The sequence below is a fragment of the Macadamia integrifolia genome, unplaced genomic scaffold (assembly GCF_013358625.1).
Source record: "Macadamia integrifolia cultivar HAES 741 unplaced genomic scaffold, SCU_Mint_v3 scaffold1514, whole genome shotgun sequence".
In the NCBI taxonomy this organism is placed as follows: Eukaryota; Viridiplantae; Streptophyta; class Magnoliopsida; order Proteales; family Proteaceae; genus Macadamia; species Macadamia integrifolia.
Genome location: NW_024868241.1, coordinates 21,744 through 35,789, shown reverse-complemented (window position 1 = coordinate 35,789; position 14,046 = coordinate 21,744). Strand labels below are relative to the sequence as shown.

Below are 14,046 nucleotides of genomic sequence, written 5' to 3'. Positions count from 1 at the left end.
CGAGTCCAAATTTTCTTAGGACTCTATTTGTTTTTCACATAGGTTTATTATTCCTAGTCCAATTTTGAATTTCTAGTTGTAGTAGGAGTGTTTAGTCCTATTGGGAAACTAGCTCCTAGTTGAAGTAGGAATGTCTAGTCCTATTGGGAAACTAGCTCCTAGTAGTAGTTTGATTGCTATTCTGCCCTCTATAAATAGAGGAGCCTATGTACTCATAATTTCATATTTGAATAAAGAATAATTGCAGTCAATTACTTAGCACAGCCGGGATAGCTGTGGGTGAGAAGCCTGGGCCGAGACAGCCGCTCCTCCCCCACTTTTCCCTTTATTTCTTCTTGTTTAAAGCTTTCTATTTTATCCTAAAGTTATTGCTGTTGAAGTATACGATTGTTGTGAGTATTCAGAAGTTCAGATCTGTCCAAGTTACAAACCAAATTTGATTCTCTCTCCTGAAGCCTACGATTATTTCTTCTAGGTCCGAAAATCAAGAAAGCTTGTAACTTCACAACCAGCCGTCAGAATCCTCTCAACTTTGGGGGTTTTTGTACCCTCCCTAGGGACTATTTACGCCCAAGACTGTAGCTCAATCGGACTCCTACAGACCTGGCCGCACCTCTCTCTCTCCAGCTCTATAGCAGGTCTTTCTCTCTCCTATCGGGTTGTGTTTTGGGATAGTTTTGCTTCTATATGGGTATTGTATCCTTGGGGGTTTATTTGATGGCCTTATTTCTTTTTTTCCTGGTCCTATTTGTATTGTTTGTGGTTATAAATTGCTGGGGTAGTTTCTTGTAATCTACTCCTGCATTAAATGGAGTTGGCCAAGTAGTAAAATAAAAGTTTGAAATTCAATGGACAAATTAATCGATAAACCAAAGGAATAGAAAAAATGATACTTCTGAACAATTATTGAAGGAAAAATGGATGGATGAATCTAGAAGTAAAAAAGGGTAATATATAGGTATATGGTTGAATTTGTGCTTGAAAATTTTATACATAGCCAGTCCAAACAATTCCAAGGGCTCAAAAAATGATAAAAGTGCCCCTACAACTAGAAGCAATAGAGTTCTGCATTTCCTGCACATTGAGTGGAACTGAATAAGTGCATTCAAGAAACTTCATATTTTTAGAACATTAAATTACCTTTTAGAGGCCTACTTGATTTAGTAAATTTCCTTGGCTTCCTGCTCTGCATCAGTACCTGTGTTTCAACCTTCTTTACATTCTTGTGGTAAGAAAAATAACAAATTGAACTTTCCTCACTTTAATACTTTATAGAATTTCCATTATATTGTAGAATGTAGAACCCGCAAAATCATGCTTACTTTTCTTTTCAAATCTTTGATCCTGTTCATCTTGAGTATATCAGTAATGCTTCTGACAAGTCCTTTTTTTTTTTTTTTTAATGAATAAATAAATTCATTACCAAGCAGGAGAAGAATATACAAAGGGGGAAAAAGGGGGGGGGGAAGCCAAGGCTACCGCCAGAAGAAGCGGAGGCCAACCACAGGGGAACAAACAAGATCCTATATCAGGGAAAGGGGGATATCACTAGGGAATCAAGGGGGGATAAGATGGACATAGGTAGACCCCAGGAGACAACAATAAGCCTGTTCCTAGGGGTGTCAAGAATTGAGCGCTGATGGAGCAGCCAATCTTGGAGGTCACATCAAAGAAGATGAAATTGCAAACCTTATCGAAGGATCTAGATTTAGGAGTTCATCTTCGAAGATTTCTCTTCATCCAAAGGTGAGAAATAATGGTATCGCAAAAGACGAGCTTTCTGATCGTGTCGCAAATGGAGGAACCATGGTACGTCATGTCAACCCAGATCCATTCTCTACTTAGGGGAGGATACTTCTACGGGAGGGCGAGATAGATGCAAGAACCCTCTTCCAAACAGAAAGGGAGAGGTGCAGGAGAAAAGAAGGTGGTCGGTGTCTTCAGTGCCATTCCAGCAAGAAAGCTGGAGGGGGAGACTAGAATGTGATGGGAGGTGAGGAAAGGCTGCATAGAGAGGCAGTTGGATAGGGCTCGCCAGACAGTGAAGCTGTGACGGGGGATGTGGCCTTTGAATCAGATAATGTTGCGCTAGGGAACGAGGGAACCTGGAGTGTGAATGTGGTTCCAAGTAGAGGAAGAAGTGAATAGATCAGAGACTGAGGGCAGCCAAATTGTCTCGTCTTCTCTTCCACAGTGGATAGGAGGAATTGAGGGGGGGGGGGAGAGGACGAGAGATCGGCGAGAGGGGGAGGGGAAGATGGGGGGTAACAATCTCCTGAGGAGATGATGGAGGCCACAAGAGCAGATTTGGGGAGGCCGGAGGGGTCATAGGAGAGATCAAGAAGAGAAGGATGCCAGAGGGGTGCCAGGGGTCCAGCCAGAGGGAAGTGTGGAGAGCTTCTGACAAGTCCTTGTTACTTTGGATTTCTTGGCATTTTATTTGTAAAATCTGGAGCCAAATTCCTTGAGTTTCCAGGTTGTCTCTCAATATACTTAGCTCCTATGCATTCAAGTATTCAAGAATGGAAAATTTGTCTTTCATCCAAATGAAGCTTGTGTGAGATGTGCATGCATGTGATGGTAAATCTTTAGAAGTTCTCTAGTGGGCTAAGTTGAGCAGTAGGAACCGGCCCTTTGTATTTAATCACAAGTAGCTTAATAAATGATGTTTTACAGTAAGCATACTATCTTTCTTTTTTTCCCCCTCATCCTTACTTCTATGGTTTTGTTTTTAGTTTGCTCAATCATTTGGCATAGATCCTGATGGTGTGAACTTGTTTAAGTACTTTTATGTTGTTTGACAACTGCACAAAATCGTGCCTTTTTTGGGGTAATAAATCCGAATATTCATTCGATCTTGTGGAACAGCGTAGTAGAAAAATTACATAGATCTCTGAACCATGGACAGGAAAGCGGCCAAACCAACACATGAATCAGACAGGGCCTTCCGAGCTAGGGAGTCGGAAAAAGAGTTTGACTCCCCAGGAATAAAAGAGAGCTTATAATCAGTAAACTGGGACACTAAACTGTGGATGTCCCCAATAAGGCTCTGGATCTAGAGCAGCGCAATCTTAGATGGGTTATTGATGAATTTGATCAACTCTTGGCAGTCTGATTCAGCCATGACGAAACCAACTCCTCAGAGATGCATTCAAGCAGATAAAATCTCAAAGCCATTGCCTCATATTCAAGAACAGTGCCCCCCTTCTGCACATCAGATATAGCGAGTAAAGGGTGACCCAAATGGTCGGTAAGAATGAGGTCCAAAACTCCCATTTTCAAGGTGGTGTTCCAAATAAAATCTGAGTTAAGCTCGATGAATGGGAGGGAAGGGAGAGTCTATTGACAGAAAGGAGCATAGGGGGGCTGATCAACACTAATCTGATGGGCATTGGGGCACTTGGCAGCTAGAAATTCCTCAATGGCGATTGTAGCTTATCCGCAAAATCATGCCTGACACTAGAGAAATGCTCTATCTGTTATGGCGTAGTTCAATTTTACGACATAATGATAGACATTTTGTATCATGCAGGACTTCTTTCATCTCTCTTCAGCATTGTTTTTTGGGTTGAAGCAAGGATCTGCCAAGTATACTGCTGTAAAAGCCTTTTTATAGACTTACCAAAATTTTCTTGTTTGTCTCCAGATCTCACTTTGGGACCATATAATCCCTAACAAAGACCAGGCAAAGTTTGAGACTCAGATCGCTTGCAAATACCCATTCATTGATCAGGTAGAAATTTACTGTTATTCTGTATCTACATCCACTAAACTGTCAACCTGTTATTGTTATAGTTTAAATAATTGATTTATTTTTGGTTGTCCAGGGAAGTAATCTTCGTGGTAAGAAGATTAAACTTGTTCTCCACTGGTATGTTATGCCCAAGACAGGTAGAACCATAGCAGACATGATGGTAATGTCTGATATCAGTCTACCTCAGACATACACATAGATCATCTATTTCACCATGTCGGCCATCTCAAAAAGTTTAGCAGCTGTGAAAAATGGAATTAGACTCTCCTTGTTTACTAGACTTTCTAGGTTTCTTTTTTGTTGGATATTGAGCCTATAGTTGTATGCGATGTTAAATCATATTATGCTTCACATACTTTGACTTCTTATTCTAATGAAATTTTTCACCAGCTACACAACCATTACTTTATTTCTTTTGTTTTGTTCAATCGAAGAACCTCCTTCTCTCTCTCTCTACATCTGCTAGATAAAACTAAACTCTCTCTATTAGAGAGGACAACATCAATTATCTTTTTTTGACAACATCAGTTCTCCGAAGGAAATTTTGGAATGATGTGAATATCACAGGAATCCTTTCTCTTGGAAGCTTTTGATGCAGTCATCAAACATTTCGGGGATGGTTTTGAAGGTGGGGAGCCCCAACCTATTAATCTTGCTTGTGTCCATGCTGTGTGGATTGTCATCTCCTTTCTGATCACTGCACCTGCAAGACATCATAATCTGTTTCAGCTAAAATGGCCAAAATATGGGTCATGCACCCTTAAACCTGAACATTCTTCAGATTATGGCTGTTTACGGGTGATCAAACATAGAAGCATCCTCAAAGGTAAAGTAGTAAGGCTGCATTCCCTCACTTGTTTTCAAATGGGTATGATGGATATTTTGTCTTTAGCATCTCAATGATCTCTGACCAGTGAGCAACTGTGCTCGAGCATATAAGCCTTCCTGATGCTTTACTCTCTTCCATGGCTAATATGTGTGTAGCTACCACATCTTCAATGTGTACGAACCCAATTCTTGTGTTTGGGTACTTTCCTGTCAAACCTAATCATAAGATTATGAAAGAAGTAAATATGTGGCCTATCATTACAGACTGAATCTTGGTGTATGAAACATCAGTACCACCAACCACTGGAATAGGTCAACCAGGTTTGTCCTGCAAAAGGGCAGTTCCATTTGTTTGGGTCCAGATTAAATAGAGGGGAAGATATTGAATTGAACCTTTTATAATTCCCAGTATCAGTAGTAGTGTACTGGTTGGTTGTGGTGCAATTAGGGGACCCACCACGAAGGATGGGTTCACCACCACGAGATCAATCCCACTCTCCTTTGCTAGTTGCCAGGCTTTTTTCTCTGCTAATGTCTTTGCATATGCATACCACATCTGCATGCAAGAACTTTCCCAACAATATTAGTTAGACATCCATGATAATTTGACAAGCTAATCATGTGTCTGTGTTATGGTGCAATGGATTTTCGGACACTAATGTCAGGAGGTATCACTACATTGTAGCGTTTGCAGTACTCAGGATCACTCCAATGTGATTCATTGAGAGGGGATTTTTGTTCGACATGTTCGTGGTATCTTATGGCAGAGCATGAAGAGGTGAGCACAACCCGCTTTACTGTACTTGCTTTGGCGCAGGATTTCATGACATTCAGTGTGCCCTTCGTTGCTGGATCAATCAATGTTGTCTGCAATATATACAAAGTGCTTCAGGTTAAATCCATGGGTTTCATGTTGGATGATCGAACAACAATTGGTACTCAACAGTCAACAGGTAATCATGAATCTGAATATGATTTTGCTTGATACTTGGTTTGAACCTGATCCCAGATTTGACAGATCCTTATAAGTTAGAGAATTGGTCTTGATTCTACTAATCCAGCTTGGGTATTTGAGGTACTTGGAATCATATAGTTGGGTGTATGTTGACACTTGTAGCCTGACTGTCTATAAGTGTTTTCTCTAGGTTAGATCAGTTTTTAATGGAAATATACTGATTAAGGTTGAAATTTAGGCTGGATTGAGTGACTTGATGTCAGTTAACCTAACTTTGTACTGGTCAACTCAAGAACTGCACACACCTTCACATCCTTTCCAGGTCCATATCATGGTTGGATTACTTCCTAGGGGAGTAGACAATAGCTTAGTTGATTTAGAGCAATCCAGTGCACGAGGCTTCCGCTACTGCAGGATCTGGGAGGGACAACTGTACGCAGCCTAACCCTCTGATTCGCAGAAGAGGCTGTTTCCAAGTTTTGAACCTATGACCAACATGTTAATAGCTGAGTTGATTCTTGACTCAAAGTTCACTGGACACAATATATGGTTCTAGGTCCGGTATTATAAACCTTGCGGAGAAAAAATAATTTCAGTACAATGATGATAGCAGAGATTGTGTTTTCTGTTCTCACAGAAGACTCGAAATTACGCCATGGGGGAAATGTCTGTAATTCCATTTGTATTCAATCTTTAACTTGAGTTACGGTATTCCTGTAATGCAAGAGGTGCCAGTGTTTCAAGCTGCTGATGTTTCTACTTTACTTACCTGAATGTTGTCATCGTAGGGCACAAGAACTGGAGACGCTGTGTGGAAGACTCCATCAACACCCTCGACTGCTTCATCGAAGCTTCCTTCAACCATTATATCAGCTTTCAAGAGCCTTAGCCTCTGCTTGGCCTCATTCATCTCCCAAAGGAAGCCAACCTTCTCATCAGCATCTAATCAATAGGCAAAAAATCAGTCATTATCATTGTCTTCACCTTTGCACATTTGAAGGGAGGTCTTTTGTTCTTTTTCGGTAAATATAGAAAATCTTATGGTCATTAGTATTGACCTCATAGGTCGATAGTTCCTTTCAGCATGGTCATCTTAAGATTAATCTCTGCTCTGACATGTTAATGGCCATGGAAAAGATGCCCATGCCCATGTGTGTCCTGCGTTGCCATTGGTCGGAACAGTTAGCTTAAGCAGCATACCCAACCTTCACCCACATAGGTAATAAGACAACTGTCATGATGGCTCAAATGATGAGGTAATAATGTACGTCTCATCTTTATTAAAAAAAAAATCAGTTCAATTTCCAAACACAGCCATAAGGAGGAAGAGAGAAGTAAATGAGGATGAAAAAATTTAAGTGAGTGGAAGCAGGATTCGATCCTCTTCAATCTTCAATCGTCTAATTTTTGCCCAATTCTCTCTACATGTGACGTCTATATTTTTAAAATTCAATGGTTGTAGATTTTTTTTATTATTAGTCAAGCACATTTTAACCCCTCAAGTGCCTCGAATTTTTACAATTGTTGGATTTTGAAAATATACATGTGTGATATGCATAGAGAGAATTAGGCAAGAATTGAGCGATTAAGAATTGAAGAGGAGCTGGATCCATGTAAGTGAGAACCTGGATCGCGTACTGTGGTGCGGATGGTATGACCCCTTTCTAGCAATGCCTTGACCAGGTATGCCCCAATGAATCCCGTCCCTCCTGTTACACAGTATTCTGGCATCTCTCTCTCTCTCTCTCTCTCTCTCTCTCTCTCTCTTTCTCTCTCTCTCTCTCTCTCACACACACACACAGAGGGAGGACAAAGAGACGCACGAAGATTGACTAGCACCATGTAATGTAGCTCCATATTTATACTAATGTTTTGGAATTTAGCTCCATGTCGTTTGCATGTTCTTCCTTCATTGTATATCTTGAAAGCTCCACCAATTTTGCGTGCCAAGATTCATGTGTGATGTGCTTCTTTCTCCTCTTTCTTTTGCCCTTGTATTAATACGGAAAAAATTTCGCTACTGCTTGGGATGTAGCCTTATAGTTGCAACCCGTTGATGACAGCCAAGGAAATGGAATTTCAGGGGATATTTGAAAATACCCAATTAGGATGTATTTTTCTATTCATGTCCCTAAGATTCCATTCTCTTGGTTGGTACCAAGGGTTGCAGGAACTTGGCTGCAACCTAGGTAATAGCCAAGTTTCATTCAGTTTTCACAATTGGGAAAAGGTTGGGTATGCTGTCGGTATACAGTATGTTAGCACATACGGTGTATCTCTCTCTTTCCCTTTTTGAAATGATCTTCATATCCTTCTTGAATGATACCTCATTATATGCCCTCATTAGTGCTATCCGTTAGCTTACCGTATCTCAAAAGCCTACCTATACCTCCCCCTCCCCCTTCAATATTGTACTAGATAAAAGAGGAAAGATGGTAACGGGTGTTGGTATTTAGTTGGCTGGTTAGGTAGAACGTTAGATATTTCATACTTGAAGTGAGGTTGTCTATTTTATGTGGGTGGGCCTCCAGCCTAGTAAAGCACAATGTAAGGGGACGAGAGGCAACAATGTGGTTTGGGAACCTTTCCAACATCTACTCCCAAACAGATGCACTCCCAAGACTTTCACTATCTCAATTATTGCTTTACTGGGTAGTAATCAAAACCTTACAATAGTAAGTTTCCAAGGGCTCATTACAAACCTTCTCCAATCACCATTGTGACTCTAGTTGTGTAGGGCACACCTTAAAACACAAGGACCAAACAACACTCATTAATGAAAGATAAAATAAAGAATGCCTCTAGCTACGCAAGATGAACAAGTTAAAATAGTATCTCTCTACAACCGTCAAATTAAGCCCAACTAATCAAAATTTTTATTCAAGGTTAAGCACAACAAATGTAATGTGTTTGATTGTACTTGAAGGTCCCACAAAGTTCCTATTTTACTACCATAAGAAAGAGACTAGTAAGAAGTGATTATGATTGAGGTAGTTTATACTTTAATTTCCTAGAGCATCAATTCTCCAATGGCATCAATGCTCCAATTGGTCATAAATAGAGTGGTTGAGTTCCACTGGTCACAATAATTGCTAAACAAACAGACTGGGGGATTGAGTGTCTGAAACACTCTCCATTTGGCTTGGACATCTCCAAGTTTCTGGACATTTGTGTTATTTTGCGGATGTCCAGGACTTGAGAAAACTCTCCTTGGCTCGGACGTCTGTCCTTATTCATGGTCGTCCATGAAACAGAGGACTTGAAGTCCAAGGCTATGTTAAGTCATTAAGTCAACCACCTTACACCTAACTTGAGGTTATGATCCAAGGTCTTTCTGAATTTATATTCTTTGTTCTCTTACCTTTGTATGTTTTGGCCGATTTCCCTTCAATGTGTGGAATACACTAACCCTATTCCTTTTGAGTAGGAGTGCCAAAATTCTTTCTTGAGAACTCAAAAAGTTGAATCGGACTTTCAATCAAACAAGATGAGTTTCTCTTATGCCTCCATCGTTTCGAGGACTTTGATTTTTCATACATGTTTAGAAGTTAAACAATGGATTTTAGATAAGAGATAAACTAGGGATTTTATAAAGATGCAAACTACAATTATTGAATTTCCAAAGCAATGAAACGCTCCAAAAAATAAGGATAAAAGGAAAAAGAGGCTAAAATTTAATCTAACTCAAGTTAAATATGAAGAATGGGCTAATATAGGTATACTCAATGCCATCCAACTTTCAAAATTTTCAATAACAGCTAACCGACCACTTCTTCAAGTCACTATGTGATTCTGGTCCTGCTCAACCAATTCCTTTCACTTCTCCTATGGGATGGATAAGCCCTACTCTCCTTGATATAGGTGCTTTTTCGGTTTACCTCGTGAACGACCTCCTAAATCATTTACTCCCTTTCACTCATCCAACGGATGTTCCTGGCTAGCTTTCTTTTTCGATTGAACATCCCATTACTAACCTAGAATTTTGGGCTACATTCCCCAAGTGTGGAAACGAATGGTACAATCCCCATTTCTTAATGTGCCAATTCAGTTTATACTAAGTTGTTCTCCACCCTTGTTACTACTCCTTGACTTGCAAGCAACTTGATCATCTAGTTCTTTTCTACGAAGATGAGATTCAAAGGATTACTGACCTAAAAACCTTAGTCCTCTCTGAATTTGTACCTTATTACTTTTGGTCATGTCCCAAAGTTAGTGGGGAATTCTTGGCATGGTGGTTTTCTTATTATTACGGTCAGCCTGAGAAAGATCCTTCTGACCGTGCCTCCACAACTTCTGCCCATAGCGAGGAACTAATGATGAGTCTATTTCTGGTGTGCAGAGAAAGATAAACAAGAGAATTTTCCCGTCTAATGGAGAAACAAGCTCCTTTGACAGATGCTCATATAAGGAACCAGGCCCTCAATGGGAGAAACCATTGGTCTTTCTCTTGAACATGAGTCGCCACCTGGATTCGTCTAATTGAAGTTGAAATGACTCCATCCTAAGGGGCCGTTTGATAACACTTCTATTCCTGGAGAGTGTTCTTTTACATAAGTGTTCTTTTTCGATTCCATGCTATGAAGACACTCTGGCAGAATAGAAATAGTGTTTGGTAAAACTATTTCAGAAATGTCCTTAGAACAGGAAAAGAACAGAAACAACGTTTGACAAACACTTCTATTTCTGGAGAGTACAATAATAAAAATTCACTTTTGAACAATGAAATCAATAATTGCAAACATGCTATTATGGTCAAATTTAACTTAAATAAGGAAATAATTTGTTTATGAAATTATCTTTTAAAATACTATTACTTAAAGGAAATAATAAAATATAAACATAAAGAGTTTCCACATTTATCTTAGTAAGAAAACAAAAGTCTACTATTCAAGTTTATAGGAATTACAAAATAAAAATCATAGCTGCAAATAGGTGTCTTGAAATTTTATTACATAAACAATCAAATCAGGGGGTAACCCTTATCTACTGCCATCTGATTTGCAATTTGTATCCTTAGCTCATTCATCTGTCTTCCTTGTACACGTTGACTGCCCTGATGAATTGTAGTAGAAGTACTAGCAATATCACCATCTTCTTGTTCTCCGTGAGCGTTGACTACCCTGACTCTCTCTTCATTAGGATCATAGTAGTCATCTTCCCCATATTGTTGAAAAAGTGCATCTGCTATTTTTTCAGATTTAATATAGTTATGAAGTCCACAACAAGCTATCACAATATAACTTTGGTAACTAAGTGAGAATTGAGGCATGTTTTTTAAAATAGGGAATCTTGATTTTAAAATCCCAAAACAACGCTCAATATGATTCCTTAAAGAAGAATGTCTATAATTAAACAATTCCTTAGTACTTCTGGGTTGTCTTCTTCCTCCATTATAATCTGGTATATGATATCTCTCTCCTTTGAATGGTGTCAAGTATCCATTCCTACTCGCATATCCTGAGTCTACAATGTAATACTTCCCTACAATATGATAAAACAAGACATTAAAAGCATACACAATAATCATTTGCATACATGATAATTTGGGAATTGATATACCTTGGGGAGGATGAGGAAATCGCAAGGTAGGATCCTCTAGGGCTCTATTGAATACACGGCAATCATTTGCACTGCCTTCCCAACCCGCATATACAAAAGTGAATTTCATGTCAAACGAGCAGGCACACATCACATTTTGGGTTGTTATCCCCTTTCGTCCTCGATATGGGATCTGTTTTCCCTTGGGAACTATAGCAGTAACATGTGTACCATCTATGGCATCAATGCAATCCTAATTAAAATAAAACAAAAAACCAACCAAAAGCACTATTATGTGAAACAAAAAACGATCATAAGTTAAAAATTGATGTAAACTTATTAGAAAGAAAATTTTCATTTTACCTTAAAATATGGCCACCATTTGTTGTTTGCAATTATTTCCATAGGAATCTCATCAAACGATGGGGCTTTGATATACTCCTTAGAAAGCTTAAGCACCCCTTGCAATACTTTGCCAAAGTAATAGCTGACAGTCTGTCCTGAATGTTGGAATCTCTCCTCAACTGCTCTATTAGTAGGACCTACACCTGTTATTCTGAACATGAACATTGCCAATTGCTCATCTACCCTAATTTTGCGACTGTCTTGTAACCAACCACGATGTCTCATTAGTAGGCATAAATTTAAAAACACATGTCGTTCCATGCCAAATTCTTCGTAACAGCGGTTTGCATGCCCATGCAACACCTCATGTACCCATGCTGCCCCTGTGAATGCACTATCCCTGCATGGTTCTCTAGTGTATAAATCGCTGGAATAATGATATTGTACTATCAACAATGTTGTGAGAATCAATTCTTCTCCATCGTCGTCAGTAGAGGAGATTATTGGAGTATTATTGACATTTGCCATAACTGATTCAATATAAATTTTAAACTTGTTAATATCATACAAATGTTTATCCCCTAATAAATGTACCAAAAGATCTATAAAACTATAATCATCCAACATGCATAATTATCAGATGATGTAATAAGTATTTAAAACAAAAGACATCCAACAGAATTTTTGCTACAATAATAGTAAAATTTAACTGGCATATTTAGAAAAGTAGCATAAAGTGTAAATATCCATATTACACTTTTACATCAAGTGTACCTAACAAAATATATTGATCCTACTACAAAAGGTCTTAAATGTATTTCATTACAATCATCCATATTAAAAAAAAAAAGGTTAGATTATCATCCATCAATCTAACACATCAAAAGCCAATTGTTTCGTTTCATCCTTGAGAGTAATGAATAATTCTCTCCATTCCCGATCCACCAATATCCTCTTGCACGCCTTAATATGCAACTCTCTTGGGATATCATTCATGGTTTCCAATAATCTAACACAAGTAGAAGTGCTGAAATCTGTGGTATTTGGAGTGAGACCCATTGGAGTTGAGCTAGGGGTTGAAGTATTCTTGTTTGTTACTGACTCGGCTAGGGTCTGTATAGCGTGTTCAATACCAGTTGTCCTACTCTTCTTCCTATATCCTGTAGTTGTCCTATCAAGTCTTCTGTTGACTCTAGGACGATCAGTTCCTGGATCTTGGCTTTCATAATAACCTGTTGGCAAGGTATTAGCCAATGGAGTAGTTGGAATTACATCTACATCTGCATCCACCTCATCATCAACACCTCTCAATTCCTCTTCAAACCTGAAATCATATTCATTCCCGAATCCTCTTATCCCACTAGCATATGAATCCCCAAAAATTATACATAGTTCAAGCCAATGTGGTAGCCCATTCCTCCTAAACTTTGACCAATCACGATTTGCCTGAAAATTTTACAAACTAGCTATTAGATAAAATTACACCGAATATTAAAAAATCATATAAAAGTACAGTATACCTTGATTTGTACATCCCAAACACTCTCATCTTCGAGTGTACAGGTCCTCGTCACAGAATTCCAACCAAAACCTGTAGTATCCAGTAGTTTCTTGAAAGCGCTGTAATCGAATCGCATTTTATTCATCTTATTCCTTAATTGAACCATCGTAAATGACCGATTAGCTTTTTCCTCAAGCCCCTTCTTGATATTGTTCCTCCCACCTTTATTGAAAGTGCTGGAACTCTTATTACTAACTTTCACTTTTCAATCATTAATTTCAGGAGATAATCTTGTTCGCTTTGAGTCCATTTTGCTGCCTCGTTATTAGCTCTCGAAGTGGATGCCATTACTCTAAAATTAGAAACACATCTCATTATAGCCTAAAAATAGAAATACATGTCTTTTCTGGTATTTGTTTACATCATGCTCAAGAACTTCAAATTGATCTTTCCATCATTCTCATCAAAATAGAATACTCTAATTATAATAAAAGCCCTCTTCCAGCTCGAAAATATCAATATCATTAAGCACTGAAATTTACACAACCAACCTTCATCCAAAATATCAATCTCATTAAGCACTGAAATTTTTCTTCCTTGCCACATTAATATAAATAGACAATCTTTGTTGATGATAAAATTTAACAGATAAATAAATAAGAATCTTAAGATGAGAATGATGAAATATGCTCAAATGAGTATTTTTCAGAAACCCATCACGATCGATCAAAGTAATCAACTACGAAACTTGAGCAGTCAAGAACAGAGATCACCATAACCAGACAGAAAAAGAAAACTTTTATCATGAAAAGAGTAATGTTTTAATAGAAAACCCTTTTCTAAAGGTCCCAAAGGTCACAGTATTTTGTTTAATTAGTCCTTAAAGACAGATGAGTAAAGAGTGAAAGACACTTTATGATAACACTATTCTATCCTCAGGTCAAAGCACCCATGCTTTTGAGTATTCATCTACTTTATCAAATTCTACACACAAGCTCACACTCTAGAGAGAGAGAGAGAATTTTCATGATGATGCTCCTCCATCATCAAAAGAAGAAGAAGGGAACATATGAAATTTTTCCACACTCCTATTGTGTTAGGGATATGCCCACACTCCTATAGTTG

The 14,046-nt window shown here is 38.5% G+C and overlaps 4 protein-coding genes across 4 annotated transcripts in view; 1 reads left to right on the top strand and 3 right to left on the bottom strand.

Annotated features, from left to right (window-relative positions):
- Positions 1 to 4,163, top strand: part of LOC122064072 (signal peptidase complex subunit 3A-like) — a 29,749-nt gene extending 25,586 nt beyond the window's left edge. The window contains exons 5-6 of the mRNA XM_042627767.1: positions 3,647 to 3,733; positions 3,828 to 4,163. Coding sequence (XP_042483701.1) covers positions 3,647 to 3,733; positions 3,828 to 3,953 — 213 coding nt within the window. The 3' untranslated portion in view covers positions 3,954 to 4,163. The remainder of the gene's footprint in view (positions 1 to 3,646; positions 3,734 to 3,827) is intronic.
- Positions 4,164 to 4,167: 4 nt separating this feature from the next.
- LOC122064071 (tetraketide alpha-pyrone reductase 2-like) lies at positions 4,168 to 7,309 on the bottom strand. Its single transcript, XM_042627766.1, has 6 exons — positions 7,163 to 7,309; positions 6,307 to 6,479; positions 5,261 to 5,449; positions 4,976 to 5,138; positions 4,609 to 4,798; positions 4,168 to 4,457 (listed from the first exon to the last, which is right to left on the bottom strand). Exons 1-6 carry the CDS (start codon positions 7,266 to 7,268, stop codon positions 4,316 to 4,318), a joined length of 963 nt encoding a protein of 320 aa, XP_042483700.1. The 5' UTR covers positions 7,269 to 7,309; the 3' UTR covers positions 4,168 to 4,315.
- Positions 7,310 to 9,746: 2,437 nt separating this feature from the next.
- On the bottom strand, positions 9,747 to 12,200 carry LOC122064073. The gene is made up of 3 exons (XM_042627768.1): positions 11,439 to 12,200; positions 10,986 to 11,328; positions 9,747 to 9,865 (listed from the first exon to the last, which is right to left on the bottom strand). The coding sequence occupies exons 1-3, from the start codon at positions 12,045 to 12,047 to the stop codon at positions 9,747 to 9,749; spliced, it is 1,071 nt and encodes a 356-aa protein (XP_042483702.1). The 5' UTR covers positions 12,048 to 12,200.
- Positions 12,126 to 13,087, bottom strand: LOC122064070 (uncharacterized protein At2g29880-like). Its single transcript, XM_042627765.1, has 3 exons — positions 12,941 to 13,087; positions 12,523 to 12,866; positions 12,126 to 12,129 (listed from the first exon to the last, which is right to left on the bottom strand). Exons 1-3 carry the CDS (start codon positions 13,085 to 13,087, stop codon positions 12,126 to 12,128), a joined length of 495 nt encoding a protein of 164 aa, XP_042483699.1.
- Between the last annotated feature and the right edge of the window lie 959 nt (positions 13,088 to 14,046).

Coding starts and splice junctions, on each gene's coding strand:
- LOC122064071 (XM_042627766.1), bottom strand. CDS start 7,268: ATGCCAGAATACTGTGTAACAGGAGGGACGGGATTCATTGGGGCATAC. Junction 5,139..5,260: donor AGTACTGCAAACGCTACAAT/GTAGTGATACCT, acceptor TCTTGCATGCAG/ATGTGGTATGCATATGCAAA. Junction 4,458..4,608: donor TCATACCCATTTGAAAACAA/GTGAGGGAATGC, acceptor GATGTCTTGCAG/GTGCAGTGATCAGAAAGGAG.
- LOC122064070 (XM_042627765.1), bottom strand. CDS start 13,087: ATGGTTCAATTAAGGAATAAGATGAATAAAATGCGATTCGATTACAGC. Junction 12,867..12,940: donor TTTGGGATGTACAAATCAAG/GTATACTGTACT, acceptor TAAAATTTTCAG/GCAAATCGTGATTGGTCAAA.
- LOC122064073 (XM_042627768.1), bottom strand. CDS start 12,047: ATGTTGGATGATTATAGTTTTATAGATCTTTTGGTACATTTATTAGGG. Junction 11,329..11,438: donor AATGGTGGCCATATTTTAAG/GTAAAATGAAAA, acceptor TATTTTAATTAG/GATTGCATTGATGCCATAGA. Junction 9,866..10,985: donor TGTAGACTCAGGATATGCGA/GTAGGAATGGAT, acceptor TCTGCACACCAG/AAATAGACTCATCATTAGTT.